Below are 21,020 nucleotides of genomic sequence, written 5' to 3'. Positions count from 1 at the left end.
ACTTGTGACATCTTTAATGAGAATATTCATGTATGCAGCCCCAGTGCATGTAACAGAAGAACAGTGCACATGACAGCTGCCAATGTAAACCAGCCTTCATTCCTCATGCCTAAACTTTAGGAGGTAGCACTTGCCATCAACCTCAGCCTCAGACATGTACTCCCAGTACAGTCTCTTTGACCATATTATCATGATGTGAACAGCTTATGTCTTGAGATATTAATAATCTCAACAGGAAAACACTTATATACATCTCAGTAACCTTAAGAGATTATCTTCAATAAAAATTCTTCTTGGGTTTCAGAAAAATACAAGTAATTTTAAATGAAGAGGAGAAAAGAATTTTTGTAAGTACTGAGTCATTCATCATTCTATAAGCAGAAAAACATGTTAAAATTTCAGGTTATGAAGCCAGTTGTGTTGGTATATACATATAACCCCAACATTAGAAAAACTGAGGCAGGAAGAATGTAAAACAAGAATTTAAAAGTTAATTAGGCCACATGATGAGTTTGAGTTTTTCCTGAACTATATGAGGTAGTATGTGCATGTATGTTTGTGTGTGTGTTTGTGTGTGCATGTAAAACCACAAACTATGAATAAATAATGAGGAATTGTTTCAATGAATTCTCATATTTCAAAAAACTCAGTCCAAACTTGTAGGACTTGGAAAGATTATCACCAGAAAGGAAATATGTCAAAAGGAAATAAACACTTAGTTCAGCTACACATAAGAACTGTATTTTGGAGACAGGTAACAGTTATCAGAGAGGGCACAATTTGTGCTTCTAGTCTGAAGTTACTGTCTCTGAAGACAATCTAATTCCACTTGTTGTCAACATCAGAATGGTGCCTTCATCATACAGAACTGGTCCCTCCATAATTAGACATATGATTAATCTACCTTTATACAGGATTCTAAAATGATTCTTTGATATTTTAGTTTCTTACTTTCAGACATATATGTTATAGACTCTCTTTAATTTCTGGGACTTCTATACCCGTTTTCTCTTTTGATCACTTTGCATTTTTCTCTTATAAACAAAACAAAGAAAACAAAAAAATCTGCTCTCATTCTAGTTTAGAAATATGTCATTACCCAAGGCTCTGACACATTAATTGTCCTCCTTGATGTCTTCCTGGACAGCTCCCCTGTCCACCCAGTTTCCATTATTCCCCACATAGCAGATACAGAGAAGAGAAGCCAGGATCTTGCCCTCCCTATGAGACAAACCTATAACCTCCATCAATAATGTATTTCCCCAATGGTTCCCAAGAGGAAGAGGGTACAATTAAAAAGGTCACAAGTCAGTGCTCTAATAGAACCTAAGGGCACCCTTGAATGAAACTGGCTCAAGCCCAATTAGTAGAATCAGTACATTTGTCTTCTCTTGGAGCAACCCTGCGCTTATGGTTCCCATCACTTCAGTATAAATCTGACTGATCTTATCCAAGAAGTTAATAGAAAATGGTTCACAGTGGGAGACTGCCACCTCAGTTTCCAAGCAGAGACAGATGGAATTTCCCAGATGGTTTGTCACTGGAAAGTGAGATGCTGGATGTGACTTCACAGAAAGCATGGTGGAACAGAACACCTTCTTGGCCTGTACCCATGATAGTGAGGGATAAGACCAATTCTGTTGTAAATAGATCTTAATTGCCTCCGTGGCATGGCAGGTCCTCCCTCCCATTTCAAAGGGTTGGAGTTCATCTACATCTATTGGGAAATCATCAGGAGCATATATCCCCAGTGTTTGCAAAGTTAAGAAAAAAGTGTAGTTGCCCTGTTCCAGTGAAACTTCATGGAAAGAAGATCTACACAAGTAAAATTGGCCAAAGAGTGCATCTACTGTGGTAACGACTGCTAAGTTGGGCAGGACCCTAATCCTAGCAAAGAGAGAGCAAAGCAGAAATCCTCAGAAGAGGTTATCTGTTCTGGAACAGAGAATTCAGGGAAAGTTTACATCAGATGCAACCTTGAACAGAGCAAGGAAATTACTGCAATGAAGAAGGGAAGGAGAGGAAACAAAGGATTTCAACCTTGTTAAAAAAAGAGCAGCCAGATGCTTAGGTATGGGACGACATAGTATCTGTCCCTCCAGGAGCCCTGAAGCAGTTCACAGGACTGCAAGTCTCTGTTAGAAAACCAGTCAACGACGCAAAGGTAAAAACTACGAAGGCCTCCTTAGGCTCTGCACGTTTAGTTTTCTTTGTGCACGTTAGGATTTGAAGCATAGATGTAAGGGGTCCTGTGATTTAGGGCTTACTGTGGTCTAGGTTTTAAAAGACAAGGAAGACAGAAGGCAGAAAGAGCGACTGAAAGAACAATGTGGTAAACCAGAGGCATGTGAAGGAGGTAGAAGAAAAGGATGGGAATGAGGACAGAGGATGTGAAAAGAACACTGGAAACGGAGAACTGACTAACGTGGAGGAGAGGATGGGGTGTGATTCCTGTTACGAAGCAAAAAGGAGAGGAATAGCCTACTGTGAGTGAGCAAGCATTCAAGATTCCAGAAAAGGAGCAATGCAAAAAAGATGAAGGAAGGAACTCCCTCATAGAGACAGGGAGGGGGCTGTAAAGCCAAGATCAGAGGTGACTGAAGCCAGGGAGAGGGGCAGGAAAACTATCTACAAAGACAGAACTGAACATGGCTCATGACTACCGAATTGAAGGGATTTAGTGGAGAAGGCTAGTAGGAAAGGCACATCAAGTAGTGGAGACATGCTACCTTCAAGAATGCTCAAACAGCCAAGGTTAGAGATTTTTGTTTAAATGCCATTTGTAAATTAGTAGCTGAAGCTTTACAAGTGGCTACACTCCCTGAGGCATCGGGATCAGAGGGAGCAGAGAAGAAAGGCCAGAAGTGTTTTGGGAAACATGAACAGTTAAATTAAAAAGAACCAAGGCTCCTAGAGAAGCAGGAATGTATAGCAATACTGAGCTCTGATACAAATGAATGGTAAAAAGGAAGCTATCATTCACAATGTCAATATCAGCCCCTTACCCCTAGAAAAGCATTTATTGAATGCTTATTATGTGCCGATGGTAGAGAGCCAAAAGAAATAATAAAGATTTAACAAATCTCCGTTCTCTAAATCAAAACTTTAATTTGAATACTGCTTATAAACTTAGTCTGCTATCTTTTTTTAGACTTACTGATTTTATTACATATGCATAGATGCATTTTGCATGCATGTGTGTCTGTATACCATGTGGGTGCCTAGTGCTCACAGCAGTCAGAAGATGGTGTTGTGTCTCCTGGGACTGCAGCTCCATACTGTTGTCAGCCCCCATGTGGGTGCTAGAAACTAAACACAGGTCCTTTCAAGGGCAGTAAGCACTCTTAACCTCTGAGGTGACTCTCCATCCACTCTTAATCACTTTATCTTAAAGGGTGCCTGTGTATAATTTTTCCAAAAGCTTATTCTGAGAGTGACTCAAGAGGAAGTTACCTCAGAAAAACTCCATCAGGAATGTGTAAAGCATGGCAGGATGGGAAAAGAGGCTCCTAAAAGATACATTGTTAAACTGAATGGAGACCAATTTCATTGACAAATTTTAGAGAACAGTGTGGATGACAGCTCATATTCCATAGAGAAATGAAGAAACATGGGCGTTTTTTTTCAGTCGACTTGTGTTTATTACTCACTTAAAACTGTCATTCAGAACATGAAATCTCTAAGAATTTCAGTTTGCCTTGTCTGAGTGGAACTTGCTACGGGGCTGCAGAGTGTCCACAGATCGATAAACAAAGACAAACTAGAAAACAAAACCAACACAGGTGTTTCCAGTAAGCAACCAATTTAGCTACAGCAATGAGTGCTGGGGAGATACAGGAACGGATGTTTACAACAGTGTATGACGGAATGAAACTGGAGAATGCTAGCAAAGAATGTGGTCAAAAGTCAATGTCAGGAAAGAGATGGAACTAGAAGAGAAGAAACAGAGGCATCTGCCAAATGGGATCATAATGGCATGGACAAGAATTGCTAATTCATTTCTGTACCAAACTTCTATGATAATAACTACTCTGAAACTTTTATGAAATTTAATGTAAGCATGGTTTTATTATTAGGTCAATACCAGGAGCCCTTCAAATATGCATTGCCTGTTTGAAGAATTTAATGCCACAAATGAAAACCAAACAATTTTCTATTCTGATTGAGCAGAATGAAATGAGATTTTCTATCAATTTTCATTTTTTAATTCTTCAGGCCATGATGAGTTTAATATTATATGGCAATATGGGACTTTGTATATGTGTTCTATTTAATTAAGGGTGTACACAGCTTCATTCCAGAAGTTGGCTGAATCCACTCAAATAGCTAGCTGTGGCGAGTGGATGCATTCACAAGCAAGATAGTGCAAATGCCACCAGAATTCTAGACATCCCACCTTTTAAGTTAGCATTGGTCATCGATGATATTAGTTACTACCATGTGCTAATATTGATGAAGGATTTAGCTTATCACAAAGATCATTGTACTTGGAAGGATATAAAAATTATCAAAGGCATAATATACACATACTTTCCGTCTTCAGGGCAGATATTGGTAGGAATTTAAAGTGATTTAAAGGACTACTCTGCTGCTACTCTTTTATATTCTCAATCAATAAAGTCATAAGATTTTCAGTAGCACTAATATAAGAAACTACAACACACTGTATGTTACTGAGCAAGTGAAGTGGAAACGTTGGGATGCTAAGCAGGTCCTGAGGAGCATATCACAAACCAGAAAGGAAACTCTCAGGATGTCATAGACTTCTGAACCCCTGAGATTGTTAATTTTATGTGTTAACTCAAAGGATGTTTTAAACTAGAGTTGATGTTTAAATTAACAAACTCTGAACAAAGGAAATAACACCCCATAATACAAGTAGGTTACATTCAATAACTTGACAGTCTAAATATAGCAAGTAGATTGACTATTCCAGGCACAGAGAAATGTCAGCCTTTGGACTTCAACTGTACCAAGGACTCTTCTGGATCTCAGTTTAGCAACTGACAATAACAATTTTGGACTTACAAAGCCCCCTTCTTGCCTGACCCAAATCCTTATAACAAATGTCTATACTCAGACACATCCTATTCTGGTTAAACGCAGAATCCTAATCACTTGGCAAAGAGTTAAATTTGAGCATGTAATGTCTCCAAACACCACAGTGTTACATATTTAGTTTGGGGCAGGCTCTGTGAAGCTTTTAATGTGTTGTATTTCAATAGATCCATTTGTATAGGTGACAGGCAAGCACCAGGAGAGAATTCATGATAGCATCTTCAGTCTCACAAAATACTTATAAGCCAATTAATATTATTTCTGCACAATAGACAAAATTTCTGAGATTGCAACTTGGGTTGTAATATTAAATAATTTCTCAGAAACTAATGATTTAACTTACTAACGTGTACATCTTTCCCTCTGTAATACTTTATTACAGAGATAAGTATTGCTTTCTCTCATGTAAAGTATACCTGGCCCAATATGTGCATTTACAGTGCTGTTGATGCTATTATCAAGCCTTTACAGCATGAAGCATCTACCAAGATAAAAAGCTATTGGTAAGATAAAATCCATTTATATATTCAGTCCTTTATATTATTCCAAGAATAACCACTTGTCTAATCAGTTTTTGTGTTTTTTCTATACAGAGGTGTGTTTCTCAGAATATCCTATATACATACAAATGCCTGGTCTGGAAAGGCTTACCACAGAAGGTGGAATATTATTGATGCACTTCAAGATGGAGACTTGAAAGATATAAAAAGGATTTGACATCTGGCATGGTGACTCAATTAATTACTGTGTTGGATTAATTAGTGTGCTGAATCTTCTGAGCCAACATCATGAGTATTAGGGGAGTAACACTACATTGGTTGGCAAACAAGTAGTTTAAACGAGTGTTCTAATTCAAATTTGATTCAAAGTTATGTAATGAAGGGTTAGCAAGCTATGTTTGATAAGGAAAAATTTATCTTCATGTTATAAAAAAAACATATTAAAGTACTGTCCAAATTCTAAAGATCCAATAAAATTGCATAAATACTTGACTAATTATAAACTGTTAAGTAATCTAAGTACCATAACCAACATTTTTTCCAAGGCGAAGCAAACAAAATTTTCTTTTACTTTTAAATCATGCTCAAAATATTCTATAGATATTCTACAAAGAGGCAGCCTGGGAAGACTTAGACATCCTTAAAAATCAAAAAACAAACAGAAATTCTGGAATAACCAGAATTTTGTCCTCTCATCTATGAAAGCCAAAACTGAAATACAGACTTATTAGAATGGGTAAATGAACTAATCAATCCTGAAATTTATATGTTCTTATCTACATAAGAGTTTACTATGTACTGGTAGTTGCTAAGCAATGATCAGCGTGCTAATCCTGTAGGATAGGTTACATATAATGACATAAATTGGATTATATTTTGGAAGAGAAAATTTTTTCAAGGGAAAAATATTTTAAAAGTATACTTTAGTAAAATATCTAAACTTTATAATTAAAAAGGTGTTGCTTACAAATAATTAGAGATTTAGACTCTTAAAAGCATAAACTGAATTAGTAAGTCATTTCTGTAGAGAATTATTAGCAACATCTGATCTAATACCACCTTACATAGTTGCAAAAATATTAAATCCTTCAACTATAAACTTCATTGTTTAAAATTATTCAATATGACCATCATAGCTTTTGGAATAATTAAATGTGTTACAACCACAACATGATGTCCTATAGAGAGGAATAAACAGTTATACCTTAAAAAATAGGTTTATTTTTCATATATCACAATTCGACAGATGGTAAAACGTCAGGAAACTACCATCTTGTATGTATGTGTATAAAATGTGTGTGTGTGTGTGTGTGTGTGTGTAAATATTAATAGAATGTTTCATTTTAATATCTATGTGAGTTTTATATAATAAATGGGAAAAACTTCACTAGTTCATAAATGAACTACAGGTGTCATTTCAATGATATTTATATTGACGGGATGACCAAGAAATGAAATGTTCTGGTGGCAGTTTTAAGTATGATTGCTATCTTAGCTCTCAGTTGTCAGTTAAGCAGTGCTGTAGAACAAGTAGACACATCTAGATGCTGTGGCAGACTGAGAAGTCTACCTCTTGACTTTTCAGTGGTTTGAGAAATCAGTTATCCATTTAGTAATAAACAGGTGACTTTTCTGATCTCAGAGCTTTCATAAAAATGTGAACATAATTTATAACTCTGGTCATGGATCCTTCCTCTTATAGTTACAGGCAGTATTATGGAAGGATGGCAAAGCTACTTATTTCTTATTCTTTATGTAGACCTACAATTTGTGTCTTCTAAAAACTAAAGATCAGCGCACATAGTATTGAGTGTGACCAGACTAAGTCTGGCTAAGCAGATACAGCAGGGATTTGATGAGTTAACTCACTAGTCAACTATTTGACACGATTAAGTTGTTTCCTTTGGGATTTTCCATTTTAGTAATCAGAGACAAACCATTGGAAAATGTTTTGGAATCCATAAAATCAACAAAAATACAAACCATTTCTTTCTGAAATTTAACTGGGAAGCAAGCAGAGATAAAGATTGGCAAATAAGACTGATCAAACATCTTAGAAGGTCCACATACCAAGGAATTATTGTTCAAGTCCATCTTCCCAGCAAAAGGGCCCCAGGTTGTTCCCACTGGAAGCTGCTGCCGACTTTGAATCTTCCTTTCCCCATCTCTCTGAAACACTTCTAGCTCTCCTGCAGAAGTGAGAACACAGGCGATTAGAACTCTTACACACACATCCTAATAACAGCATCTGTTCTGCATTTGCTCTACACATTCAATGTTTTCAGAATTCAAATAAAGAGAATTAATTATACTCCCTTGAGAAACAACTGTCCTTTAAAGAACGCATGTCTTTTATAATGCATCCAAACTCAGTCCAGTTTCTTTTCTGCACTTTCCACACTCAGTATCCACTGAGGTCATCCTTAAAAAGCAACATTTCCTACAAAAGCATTGATCATATGCCAAAAGAGGAAGAAGACCTTGGAGAATAAATGATTAGTAAAATTCTTGCGTCTACTCAAACCATTTGGAAAAAAAATTATCTGGAGAGTTTCTAATAGCAGTTGGCAATCTTCTGAAACGATTAATAGTTTCAACAGATAAAATAAGTACATATGCAATAAAAATGGTGCTTCTACTTCTCTCATAAAAACTGTTTTTGTTCTCTCTCTCTCTCTCTCTCTCTCTCTCTCTCTCTCTCTCTCTAAGACTATATTTTTCCTACACCAGAGAAACATTTCAAAATCACTAAAGAAAATTAATTAATTAATTATTGGTAAATTACTATAAAATGTATATAAAATTAAAATGGCTTAAACATGGTTTAAGATGAATAGGAAGTCTCAATACAAAATTAGCTATTCAATCAATATTTTTATCCTTCAGATACAATTGTGTCATATGACAATCCTAATCTTTTGACATTTTATAATACTGTTTCATTGGTAGAGTTTTCTCTCTCGTGTTGGCATTAGCTCTCGGTCTGTTCTACGGCATACTAAGAATGAGGGGTTATTAAATAGACAACTCCAGGTAGAAAGCCATGTAGATTAGAAAACGGAAGAAATAAAGTGGAACTCAGTACACTCCACGGTAATAGTCTCTAGTTGCCACATATATGTGTGGGGAACATGATATGCAGGATAGTTTCCAGCTTCAGGTTTTGAAAAGCAACCCTATCAAACTGAGCTCAGTGATATTGCTTGCCTACTTTTTTAATATTTGCATCACTCTCTTTATAAATATCAGTGTCATCTTTTGTGTTTTTATTATTGCCATTTCCTAAATCATAATAAAAGCCTACAAAACTTCTCTATACTAAAATATAGCACAATGCTTAAAATGTTTCCACTATGAAATATAAATTCATCTGTGTCTCCAAAAGAAAGCTGAGAATTCTTTCACTTTCTATCCTTAGGGGATTATATGTACATGGCCCCTTCTCCTCATACCTTCCCCTGGGCTACTGTTTTAAGAATGAAAGAACTCATCACATCAAGATAGATAGATATCCCTCAGTACATTTCGTGAGAGCAAAGCAGAACCAAGAATGATCAGCACTGGGGAAAATGAATCCAGATTTCGAAGACAGTTTTATAAAAAATACCTTGATGCCAAATAACATTAGAGCCTACACAGTAAACTCTGGAGCTGATTCAGAATATAGATATATAATAGAAAATTTTTTTGGCATGTGGAGTAATAGAGCCACTTCTGATATTTTCCTTTGAAAGAATTTTAAACCCTTGTACAATACTTTTTGACTAATACATTGGAATCAGCAGCTTAGCCTGGAAAATTTGTCAAAGATAAAGCAAAGCTAGCAACCTGTTTTCAAGGTGAAGACTTTACCAATTGAGTCATGCCCAAGAGCTCCTTTAGTAATCTATTTTAATGTCAAAAAATTGTGCAAAAAATGTCTTTTATGCATATCAATTTGTTTAAACCTTTAAGGATAGTTTTTGTATTTACAGAGAAAATATCTAAATTTTCTCAGTTAAGAATTCTAAAAAAATTTCAACTGTTAACCTTTAAATAATGCCTTTATCTAAATATTAAGAATTTTCATTTATACATAAGAATGATGTCCAAATAAATTTGCTTATGTTTATACATTTTAAAAAAGCCACATCAGAGGAATCATGAAAATCTTTGAAACCCTCCTTGAAAAGAAATTCATCCTGTCTTTCTGCTTTTGACATATTTCATTTGGAAAGGGTTCAGCCTCAGTCAAACGGTGACTCTTATCCATACCTGTGGATGAACAATCAGGACTGTCCTTAATGGAATAAGAACTGGAAACTTAGGCCGGATCAAAAAGTAATATCCAAATACCTCCTAAGTTGTCAGAAGTCTCTGACTATGTATTCAAATTTTAAACAGAGCAAAAATACTCTGTGAGTTCTTAAATGCACAGTAGCTATTTAAACTCTCAACGCAGCCTCTTCTGCTTCATTAGACAAGCAGGCAAATACCAGCCTCCTTTCTTGCTTACTGAAAAGCTATTTTGAAGTTTGGGGGAACTCTTTGTTGTTGTCAAAGTAGTGAAATAAATTAATTATTTGTAACTGTGTTTATAAAAAGCCATAGCATAGGACAGGGTGTTAATATGTATTTGGTACCAAGAAACAACAAAAATATGATATTGAAGACCGGAAATTATATTTACCTTACATGTTACTTAAGAGTATCATATTCTAATTATTTTTAAATCTTAATAGGTATTAATATGTGAATAATATGTGAAATGTTATTTCACTAAAAGCAAGATGCTTTTTATCCTAATTTGTCCAATAACCAGCTGAACAATCCTTAAACAGGTTTTCTTAAAATAATAACTAGCCCTCACTACTTAGTAAGGTGTTTTCCAACTCTGATGGTCCATGTTAACAGAATTTAGTTTCCTGTGCTTTATCAGGCTCCTCTGTCATAGATCCCAGTACTGTAACCAGATTGTCATAAAATGGATATTTAACTTGAAATGTAGAGGAAAAGCTAAATAAACTTCATACCTGTTCTGAGGCTCATTTCTTTATTCATTCATTCACAAATAATATTTGATATCTATTACGCCCTAGACAAAAAGAAGGGCCTCAACACAGAGCAGCAAAGAACATAAACCTGAGCCTGGAACATGGTGCAGGTTATGGAGTCTGCATGGGTTGAGTAATAAAACGATTGAACTGACTTGCTATCTATATTTTAATAGAGGAAAATGTTAAAGATGAAACTCAGGTTTTCAATTTGTGAGCATGGACTTTTTGGCCATGTGCCTTTTGAGAAGCTGAGGGATTGCGTAACAATTTGGTGGAAGAAGGATCAAACTCTTTATGAAAATAATGACTGGTGAGGAGGTGAAGTTCACATCTCCGGAGAGAAGGGATTAGTGTGGAATGAAAGGCTTAAGAAGGGTTCTGTACTGGATGGTGAAAGAGTAATGGGAATATCACGGCAGCCGTTGGAACTTATTTAACACTGTGAATTTCAGTTGCCATATACAAAAAAAAAAAAAAAAGCAATGCTTACTATTATGCAAAGAACCTAAAAATATTTAGTACTTCACCAAATGATTACCCAGTGTCCACCAGTGTCTGCAGTCACATCTTTCTTTGTCTCCTTTATCCAAATCACTTCATATTTTAGTTATCTTCCTCCTCGTATCTCCCAGATTTGCCTTTCTTATCAGAAGATTTCAGTTTTTTGTCAACTCTTGACTAAGTGACAGACCAGCTTCCATCCCTGCCAGGGTAAGCTTATTAAAATCCCACTAATCTTTTGTACAAGATCTTGCAGTCACTCCCTTTTGACCTCAAAAAAGGAGTGTCTCTGCCCAGACCTCACTCCTTCCATGAGACTGTCCATAGCCTCTGCCTAGTGAAGGGTTCCGCTGTGCTGGTGACTTTGTTCTTCCCACAGAGAGGACAGTCTTTCTTATCATCCCTTCTTCCTCATCTCCTGCTCAGAGCCCACCCTGTTCTGGGAATTGTTACTGATACCCAGTAAACACCACCCTGCTTCTGTCTTAACAGACCCTTTTAATGTTAGATGATCAAGCACAATAGCTGGTCTACTTCATGATGTTTCTTTAAACTCAAAAGCTGAACTATTCCCTCATATTCCCACTGCATTCAGTCTTTTAATTACTCCAGTGTGCTTTCTTCTTCTTTATAGTTTCTTTTACCTCAACAAAAATATGAACGAGTAGGTCTACAGAGTTTTAAAATATCCATCTCTGGGTAGACAATGCTTTATGGTGTATGGTACTTACAAAATTGAAATTGAACAAAATTAGTTATGTACATATTTTCATAATATGATAGGTGTCAATTGTAGGACGTTCAAAGTTGACTTTCATATCAGAAAGAATTGTCTTAGTGCCTTCTCTTTATTCTACAACATTGTTCACATGTTCAGTCTCCTACTCCTTTCAGGGCCACACCTCGTGTGCGAAAGTTAGAGATAACAGAAAAATGATGCCTTTATTTCTCTGTCTCCTTTATATTTTTGTAGCTATGCTTCAAAACAAAGCCTTATTTTTTTTTAAACATACTGTGTAGGTTCACAGAAAGTATCCAAGACACTTAGGACACTCTAATCAATTTTAGTAAGATAATATTGTTAGTGCTAAGGGCTGCTTCTCTTATCTTCTTGATAATGCATACTTTAAAAAGTCTGTGATTACTCAAAGGCTTATGATAGCTCCACTTTAAAAAAAAAAGAAGCTAAGTCTAACCACTACTAAACACCCCACAGCTTTAAAAATATCAACCCAGTTTTAGGGCTAAATAAAATAAATTGACCCGTGGAAAAATAATTTCAGTCACCAGAAATGACCTCAAATCTTTTTTGATGAAGGAGCTTTCAATTGCTTCCTCTCTTAAAAGGATCTCTTAAAATGCCTCTTTAGAAACAAAAGTCTATAAAAATACAAAAGAAGAGAAAGGTGTGGACTTTTAACATCACTATTCACAATCAGCTGAATTCGGCTCCAACTAAATCCTGCATTAAGTTGGTAGCATAAGCATACATGGTATTTTACTTAACATCTCTTAACTGTGGGCTCAGCTTTCATAAAGGGTGGGGGTTTCAAGTAAAGGAGATGACAGAAGATTCTATTTCTTTTGCTGAAAATAAACTCTGGATTGGTTTAAACTTAGTTTTAAATATATAACCAAATTTCAAAGCAGACCACATGAATTGGTTTGTAATGTTTATCAGGCCCCATGAGAGCAGAAGGCTATAGCTTCAGAACCCATATTTATATTTGCTTCATGGTTGGAAAACATTATACATCATGGTATCAAACATGGGCAGCCCTGAAGTCATGCTGAGTTCAAAAAGCGCTCAAAGATTCTGAGACATTTTCAAAGTCAGCCAAGGTGGCCAAAGTATGGCAATACTCTGCTATATTATGGTTTAACCATTTGACAGCTGCCTGCCAGACACACAGAAAACCAAACCACAGTCTTACCACCAACCAGTTTCTTCAAGCACTAATAACTGCATGTCTCTTCTTCCGTCTAAGACAAACAACTCTATTTCTTTTATGCTATATTGATGCACCCCTAAGCATTGTTTGACTCAGAAAATGATAGCTGTTCAATGATGGCAGCAAATTGCCATATAAGGATAGCTTTTCTAATTCCCTGTCTCAATTTTTGAGTCATACAGTCACAACACACACTAAACTACTGTTTGGAACATAAACTTGAAATACGACATTCCCTATTCAAGTGTTCCAGTCAAACTCTGATAAATCAGCCTGGCCAAGCAGTGATCTTATCCCTTCTGACTCTTTAATAAATCGAACCTTGTAAGTTCCTACTGTTGGAAGTTGTCACTAAATGAAATTGTGACCTTATCCGGCACATGAACTTATCCTGCTGACAGCTACATTTATTGTGAGGATAAGAAAGGGGGGGGAAATAAAAAAGGAATAAAGAAAAAAATGAGATATTTGATAATTCTGATCTTAGCCATATGTAACTCTAACAGATGGGATCTTTTTGATGTTCCATTAATGATTTGCCAAAGATGAGTCTGTGTAGAAAAAAATGCCCACCCGTGGTAAGAGCAGAGTGCCACAGATGGTATTAAAAGTGCATGAAGAGGTTCTAGGTGGCAGAAGCAGATCAGTAGCTATGCGTCTATTATAGAGAACTCTGAATTAGCTTGTAATTGCACCGCAAAAGATAGCGTAATGGTGGCGCTGAAGAAGAAACATCCCTTTGTAGAGGTTGTATTTGGTGCCTGAAAATTCTGTAAAGACACTGGCATTTTCTAAAATTCCACAACAACCCAGACCACTGTGTTTCTCAAGGATGCAAATCATTTCCTTGGGCTAAGACTCCTAGAAAGTTATAGGGAGGTGTCAATGTGTGTATGAATGTTTAGGGAACTAAGTATCTAAGAATGCTCTGAAATGTTGAATGTGTGACAAACTTGAGTAATTTCCACCGTATGAGTTTGAATGGCTTTGAGAATGAATTCTAAAGCAAGGTTTCTATGAGAAGATTCACTGACAACTACCATCTGTGTTTGTCATCTGAAAAGGGAAGAGATCAAATACGGGTACAGGAAATGATACTGCTGAAGGCCTAGATCAGTGGGTCACCCTCCTAGTGCTGTGACAACAGTTCCTCATGTTGTCATGAACCCCAACCATGAAATCATTTTGTTGCTACTTTATAACTGTAACTTTATGATGTTTATGGATTATGAATAATCTACTATGCAAGATATCTAATTGGCTACTTCTATGAAAGAGCTTGTTTGACCCCCCCCCAAAAAAAGATCATGGCCACAGGTTCAAAACTGCTGATCTAGATTAACAATTGTAGGTGCTTTTATAAACTCTATGATACAAAATTACTAGACAGCATTCATCTACATGTTCCAAGTTCATGTCTAAAATATATGGGGGTCGGGGGAAAGGAATCATCTTACCTCTATGGTCTATGCACATGGAGAAAGAGATGGGGTAAAACACCCATGGCAGGTATCTGTAAACATGTGTCTTGTGTGTCTCACTCTAGACCAACTTCCGAAAAGTGCATGGAAAGAGGAGCTACTACCCTTCAAGCCTTTTTAGTTGCTGGGAGGGATACAAGAGTCCTTTGCTCAGAAATCTGTCACAGTAGATTTCCCTGCTGCCAGGAACCTTCTCTGACCTTCCAGACAGCACTCCGTGTCACAGCCTGACCTAACAGCACTTCCTGTTCTGAATCTCGAGAACCAGTGGGAGGTTATCTTTGGGAGCTCTGTGCTTAAGGGCAATCATTGTGGCAGTAAAGCAGGCTTGGCTGGTAGACACAGGAAGCCACCATGGGAGCACCAGTCTCAGAGAAGTGACAGGGGGGATGCAGGAGTCAGGACTTCCCAGGGCTAACAGAAGCTTGACTTCCCCAGGAGGAGAAACTCCAAAGGAAACTTTGGAGAAAATCAGCCATAGGTCCTGTCTGGTGCAAAGTTAGAAAGGAAGACATTTTAGCAACACTTAAGAGGGAAGGTCAACAAGTCTGGCTGATGATTCATGACTGTAAACTTTAGTCATCCTTATTTCTTTGTTTAATTACCATGCAATCTGTCAAAATACCTCTTGCTTTCTCCTAGGCTACTGTCATTAGTTTCTACTTAGTTGCTTCACTTACATTAGGACTTGCAACAACTTTCAGATGATTTTGAATGACCAAAATGACCTATTTGTTGATTTGCTGGATACTGTTTTGGTGGTAGCCAATAGTAACCCAAGAACTAGTAGGTCTTCAACCCAGTTGCATGGTTTAGATGGAGATGAGAAGGATTACACTGACAACCTTGGATAGATAAACATCCTTAGGTACCAACTGAAATGTGTTGAGCTTCGCCTGGAAGGAAAGGTCAGGGTGAGTTTCCTTTTAGGAGAAGTGTGACCTGGCAGATCACAATACTACAGAACCAGAGGGGATTAGACAGATGAGTAAACGACATAAGGAATCTATCTGAAAGCTTTTAGTCTGGTGAAGCAAATGAGAAGTAACAACACCGACTCAGAGAGGTGTTTAACTAAAGCATTTTAGATTTTGATTTAGAGAACATTTTGATTTGGCAACAAATGTAACTAGATTATCAATTTAAAAAATTTCTAACTTATAAAATACTAAAAATATCACATGCCGCTAATTAATATTGACCCTATGAGTTCACAAGCCAAACCTAACATTTACTAAAATACCATATAGACTGTAAGGGACTGTGAAACTTTGCATGGAGTTTGGAAACATCAGTTCTACCCAGTAAAAAGTACTAAAGCATAATAATATCACTCAGTTCTTGTCAGTGTGTGCTATCTCTGAAAAACACATTACATGTTTATTTTGTTTGACAATCCCTTAGTCTCTGAAAGATAAGATTCATAAAGCATTATACTGACATAAAGATACTTATTTCCAAAGTTTGAGAACTGTATTGTTAAAAAATTATTCTTAGTTTCATACAGTATTCCCAAAAATTAAAAATTAAATCTCGATTAACAAGGCAATATGTGTGTGTATGTGTATGTATGGATATGTATTTCACCTAACAATAATGACAAGAAAAATTAGGACAAAGCCAGGCTCCTTCGTGCTACTTTTGGGTGTTGATAGTCAGACTTACTGCTGCTTAAAGGCCTCACTGTCCAGTATATTTCTTAAAAACAATGATCATCTTTATTATGTTTAAATCTTCCATCATCTGCTTCTCACTTACCACTGTCTAATAAACCTTCCCTGATTCACCCCATCTGTATGTCAAAAGTCCACAGGGCAGGGCCCTTCTACCCTGTTAACACCTATATTATTTTTCATTGGTTTCTCTGTTATAATGGGGACTCTACAATGCTTTGTATCTAGTAGGGTTATAGGTGGTACACAGAGAGAATGATACAATTTTTATTATCATATTTGTTAGGATGTGGTTCAAACTAAGGTAAATTTGAAGCTGTAAAATTAGTGTTATTCTGGATTCCAACCCTGGCTTTCAACTTTCTCATGTTTCATTATTTTCCTTAAAATAACTGAAAGCTCAGGCTCATGTGAGCCATGAGAATGGATTCTATATAAAACTATCTGCTGCTTCATTTGGAAAGCAGAATGTTTGTGCCTACAGGACAGTCCACAGACAGATTGGTAAGAACAATTCCAAGTGAACCCTGGGAAAGTACTGCAGGAGAGTGGTAAACTTGTGTGAACATCAGTTCACAATAAAAACTTTCACATCCTTGTCCCAAAATTTCAAGAAAGAAGGACAGGATTCAAATAGTGAAGTTCCACACCAAAGTGTATTCTTCAGAGAAAAGATTTATTTTGGGTTAGTCTCGGTCTGCCTGTCTGTCTGTCTGTCTGTCTGTCTGTCTCTCTTTGTCTCTCTCTGTTTCTCTCTTCTTCCCTCTGTAGCTTGGGCTAACCTAGAACTCACTGTGTATCCCAGGTTAGCTTCACGTCATGGCAATCCTCCTCCTTCAGCCTCTCAGAGTGCTGGAATTACAGGCTTGAGGCTTCACACACAGACAACCAATAAGTTATCAAATAAGCTAACTGAAAGTTGGTTGATTAAATATATCATGTTACTAGCAGCATAAGAAATGATGACTCATTATTCCCAATAATCCAAATTGCAAAAGACATCAGAATACTCCTAATGACTCTCACGAATGTTAGTCCTATTGATAATACTTCCTCCAGAAATGATTCTCAGATGTGAAATTATATAAAGCTACTTAAAGCTATTAGGTTCACAGTTCTTACCTGCTTTAAATTATAAACATATAACACATTTAACATCTCTAGTGAATTAAATTATATGTTATTCCCTTTTCTAAATTTGTTTTTATGGTATTGGACCTGAACCCAAGGTCTCGTGTACGTTGGGCAACTCTCTATCACTAAACTATATGTTCAATTCTATATCTAACTTTTTCTTTCTCTTTTCTCTCCTCTTGCTTTCCTTGTTTTTTTTATCTCTTTAGTATAAAGACTGGATATGCTTACCAGATTTTAGGGGAGTAAAAATGAAGGAAGAGAATGAAGAACGTAAACGACTGGTAGATACTACTCATGAACATAGCATTAACAAATTCAACATCTGCTCTCAGATCCAAGGTTGGGTCCTTTTCTAGACATAAAAGGAACTATAGCTGAAACTGTCACTTTTCTGGAGTTGTCTATGTATAATATACACATCTTCTCTTCACATGATTTAAATACAGCATTTATTATCTCTACATGAAGAATTAATTCCAGAATGATTTTACTCACAAAACAACATTCAACTGAATTTTAATTCAATAAACATTTACTTATTCAAAATTATGTATAGACCACTCTAAATGCCAGATCCAGTGTTGGATCTTGGTTGTAGAAACTAGAATGTTCTAGTAATCATTTTCGTATGTGGTTTATTCTAATAATGGCACAATACTCATTGCTTGGTGTAATAAGTTAATGGTGAGGGTATAAAATAGTTTTCCCAGTAATGGGTTATCAAAGGGAAGGGTGGAAAAGAACCAGAGCAGTCCCATTAACTTCCTTCCTCTTAAAAATCAGAAACATTGAGTCACAGAAAGACTAGGTGAGGAGAAGGAAGGGGTTAAAGGGTAGAGGGATTTGTAAGGGCAGGACTGGGACAAGAGGAAAGCAGGGAGCTGCAATCAGGATGTAAAGTGAATAAAAAAATGAATTATTGTAAAAACAACAGAAACAACCATTTCCAAAAGTGCTCAAATTACAGTGCTATCATGAATGTGTCAGAACATTTGTTATGTTATATACATGAAGTGTTTGCAAGGAAGAGATTTAGAGATTATGACAGCATTGTTTAAGATAAAATAATTGCTAAATGAGAATAAACAAATGGTTGACAATTATTAAAACAATTTAGATTGCAGTAATAATTATTGGCGAGTATCTGTTGAATGTATAATAATAATAATAATAATAATAATAATAATAATAATAATGTATGTAACCTTGCTATGTAACCTTGATCCTTAATTTAAAACTATTGGTTGAACAGAGATGTCAACAGTCTATAGCTGGGCAGAACAGAGGTAGGCAAGGTTTCAGTCCCCAGGCTTGGAATCTGAGGCAAGACCACAGGAAGGAGAGAGAAAGAGAGGAGGTGGAGAAAGTATAAGGTGTGTGGGTAAGGGATCTGATCAGGAGAACTGTCCAGCAGGGCTGGCTAGTAGATTAAGATCATCCCAAGATGAACATGACGAGTCATATCTTGGAGTTATTGGCAGAGAAGTAGACATAATATCATAGAGGTTTGATACACTTTAAAGTGTTATTACAAATATAAAAGTTTTGTGTCTTTTACCTGGGATCTAAATAGTCAAAGGCAAGGTTGAAACTCCCAATTGAGATTAAATATTTATTACAACAGCATTATAAAAATGTTAAACTTAAGCACATTGTATTCCATCTTTAATCAGAATTAATGCATGAGTTTCCTTCAACTCTCTCTATACTTTCTGATTAATGAAATTATACTGTAGTGAGCATGCTATTGCATATAATGCATATAAATACAATCATAAAACAGCCAAAAGGATATCTGTAAGAATTAGTAAATTTCTTTATTGCTTTGTGGGGAGCACAAGAAATCTGTTTGAATTTACAAGGAACAGATGAAGTTCTAAGAAGATGTGTATTACTGACAAGGAGCCCAGTGCCTCAAACATATGAGAACTAGTAAATTCTTCCTCAGGTCAGTCTCAGGAAGTAGGCAAAGCCTCTCTCTGTTCCATGTGCAAACTTTCACAGGGTATATAGAAAACACTGAATGAATCTTCTTCCTCCTAGATGTCTACTGCCTGAGACTCCCTCTCTAAAGAGACTTCCGACTGAGACAAGCAAACCCCTCCTTCTGTGTGGCACACAATAGAAGTGTTGAGGTTTCAGGTTGTTGAATGGATGGTGTGGCTCTAATCAAAATGCCCACGGCTAAGCTGACCCTAGCAGTTGTGTATGTTTCTCTGGTGTCTGTCCTTTCTTCATTTCCCCATTGCCCCAGTGTGGTTTGCAAATGAAGCCCTGTCAAGTTCATGAGATCCCATAGATCATTAAAAGGGTGGATTATGTATACTCGTGTGGGGCAGGATGAGGGGATTTTGATGACCATTATGAGAGGTTACCCATTTTGCATCCGTGATATGTAGTTACTTTATTATGGCTGTTTAAATAAAAAAAAAATGTACTCCCTGCCCCAGACCCATGGATTTGAACACATGATTCTAGTTTGTAGAGCTGTTTGGGGGTAGTTATGGAACTTTATGAGGTATAGTCTTGTTGGAGGAAGTATGTCACTGTGGTGGCTGTTAGGGTTTATAACCTGTTCCAATTTTTGCTTCTCCTCTCTGTTTCCTGGCTTAGTAGCACTGAAAATAATTCATAGAGCAGAGGTCCAACATATTAGGTTTCAGAAGGAAAGAAGACCTATATTAGCTACTGGGCTACAAGTTATTGCTGGGGCATTGGGGTAATATATTCGGCTTCATTTGGCCTATGTCTAGAGAATTTGTCTGAGATTAAATTAAAATGTAATAGATTTGTCTCTTTGATAGGACAGATTTCAAAATAGCATAACAGTGAGTCTGAAGAATGGTTATTATTGACTACTCTTATACAAATCTAAGATTAAAATGAGAAAAAAATAGAACAAAGAAGTAAAAAAATGTGCAATTTGGAATATAAAAAAAACACTAGGAAGGTTAATATTACAACAAAATCATATGGTATAACTGCCAAGATTAGAACCATTAAAGAGAATCTTTCTGCCTTACATTTCAAAGGTAGGAAACGTGTTTCAGTTTGTTAAAGGGAAAAGACTAAAGGGTTTTCTTGATAATTGCTTTAGCCCACAAAAGCTGCAAGGATCTATCCCAAACTGGCAACTGATTTTCCAGTGTCATCTACCAACATGGTTCTGGCTTTACAGGCACGGTGCTCTAGTATAGAAGGAACTCTGAATTATTCCTGTGATGTTTTAGAAAGGTGTTGAGGACAGGCAGCTTGTGTCAGGATCAGAGTGTCTACAAGGAGATTGAAAAGGTTACTGAATGAGGGTGTGATAGTGAGGCTTCTGTGGTTGTTGAGACTCCAAGGAATTAAGGATGCTAATCTGAGACATCTGCCAAACAGAACATTAAGAGAATAGAACCAGTCCAAGAGAGAAAGGGGCAAAGCTTGAGTTGAGGAGCCACTTGAGATATTTCAAACTGAAGCCTCTGACAGTGGACATGGAGGGACAGGATTTTATCTTTACCTTGATGAGTTACAATCTTGATTTGGCTCAATATTTGCTCACTATCTTACATTCTCCCTTTTTTTTGGATGCTAACATATATTTTGTGTCACTATCTAATGAAAAGGTATGAGTATGTGTGTGTGTGTTTATGTATGTATGTATGTATGTATGTATGTATGTATGTATGTATGTATG

General features: G+C 36.5%; 1 protein-coding gene across 2 annotated transcripts in view; it reads right to left on the bottom strand.

Annotated features, from left to right (window-relative positions):
- The window catches only part of Zfpm2 (zinc finger protein, FOG family member 2), a 430,200-nt gene that overhangs the window by 211,494 nt on the left and 197,686 nt on the right, over window positions 1-21,020 (bottom strand). For both annotated transcript variants that reach the window (XM_028766333.1, XM_028766339.1), the window contains one exon: window positions 7,629-7,747. In XM_028766333.1, the coding sequence (XP_028622166.1) occupies window positions 7,629-7,747 (119 nt within the window). The remainder of the gene's footprint in view (window positions 1-7,628; window positions 7,748-21,020) is intronic.

This window comes from Grammomys surdaster, unplaced genomic scaffold, assembly GCF_004785775.1.
Source record: "Grammomys surdaster isolate TR1022 unplaced genomic scaffold, NIH_TR_1.0 63, whole genome shotgun sequence".
In the NCBI taxonomy this organism is placed as follows: Eukaryota; Metazoa; Chordata; class Mammalia; order Rodentia; family Muridae; genus Grammomys; species Grammomys surdaster.
Note: the sequence above shows the minus strand (reverse complement) of the source record. Positions and strands in the feature narration are given on the sequence as shown.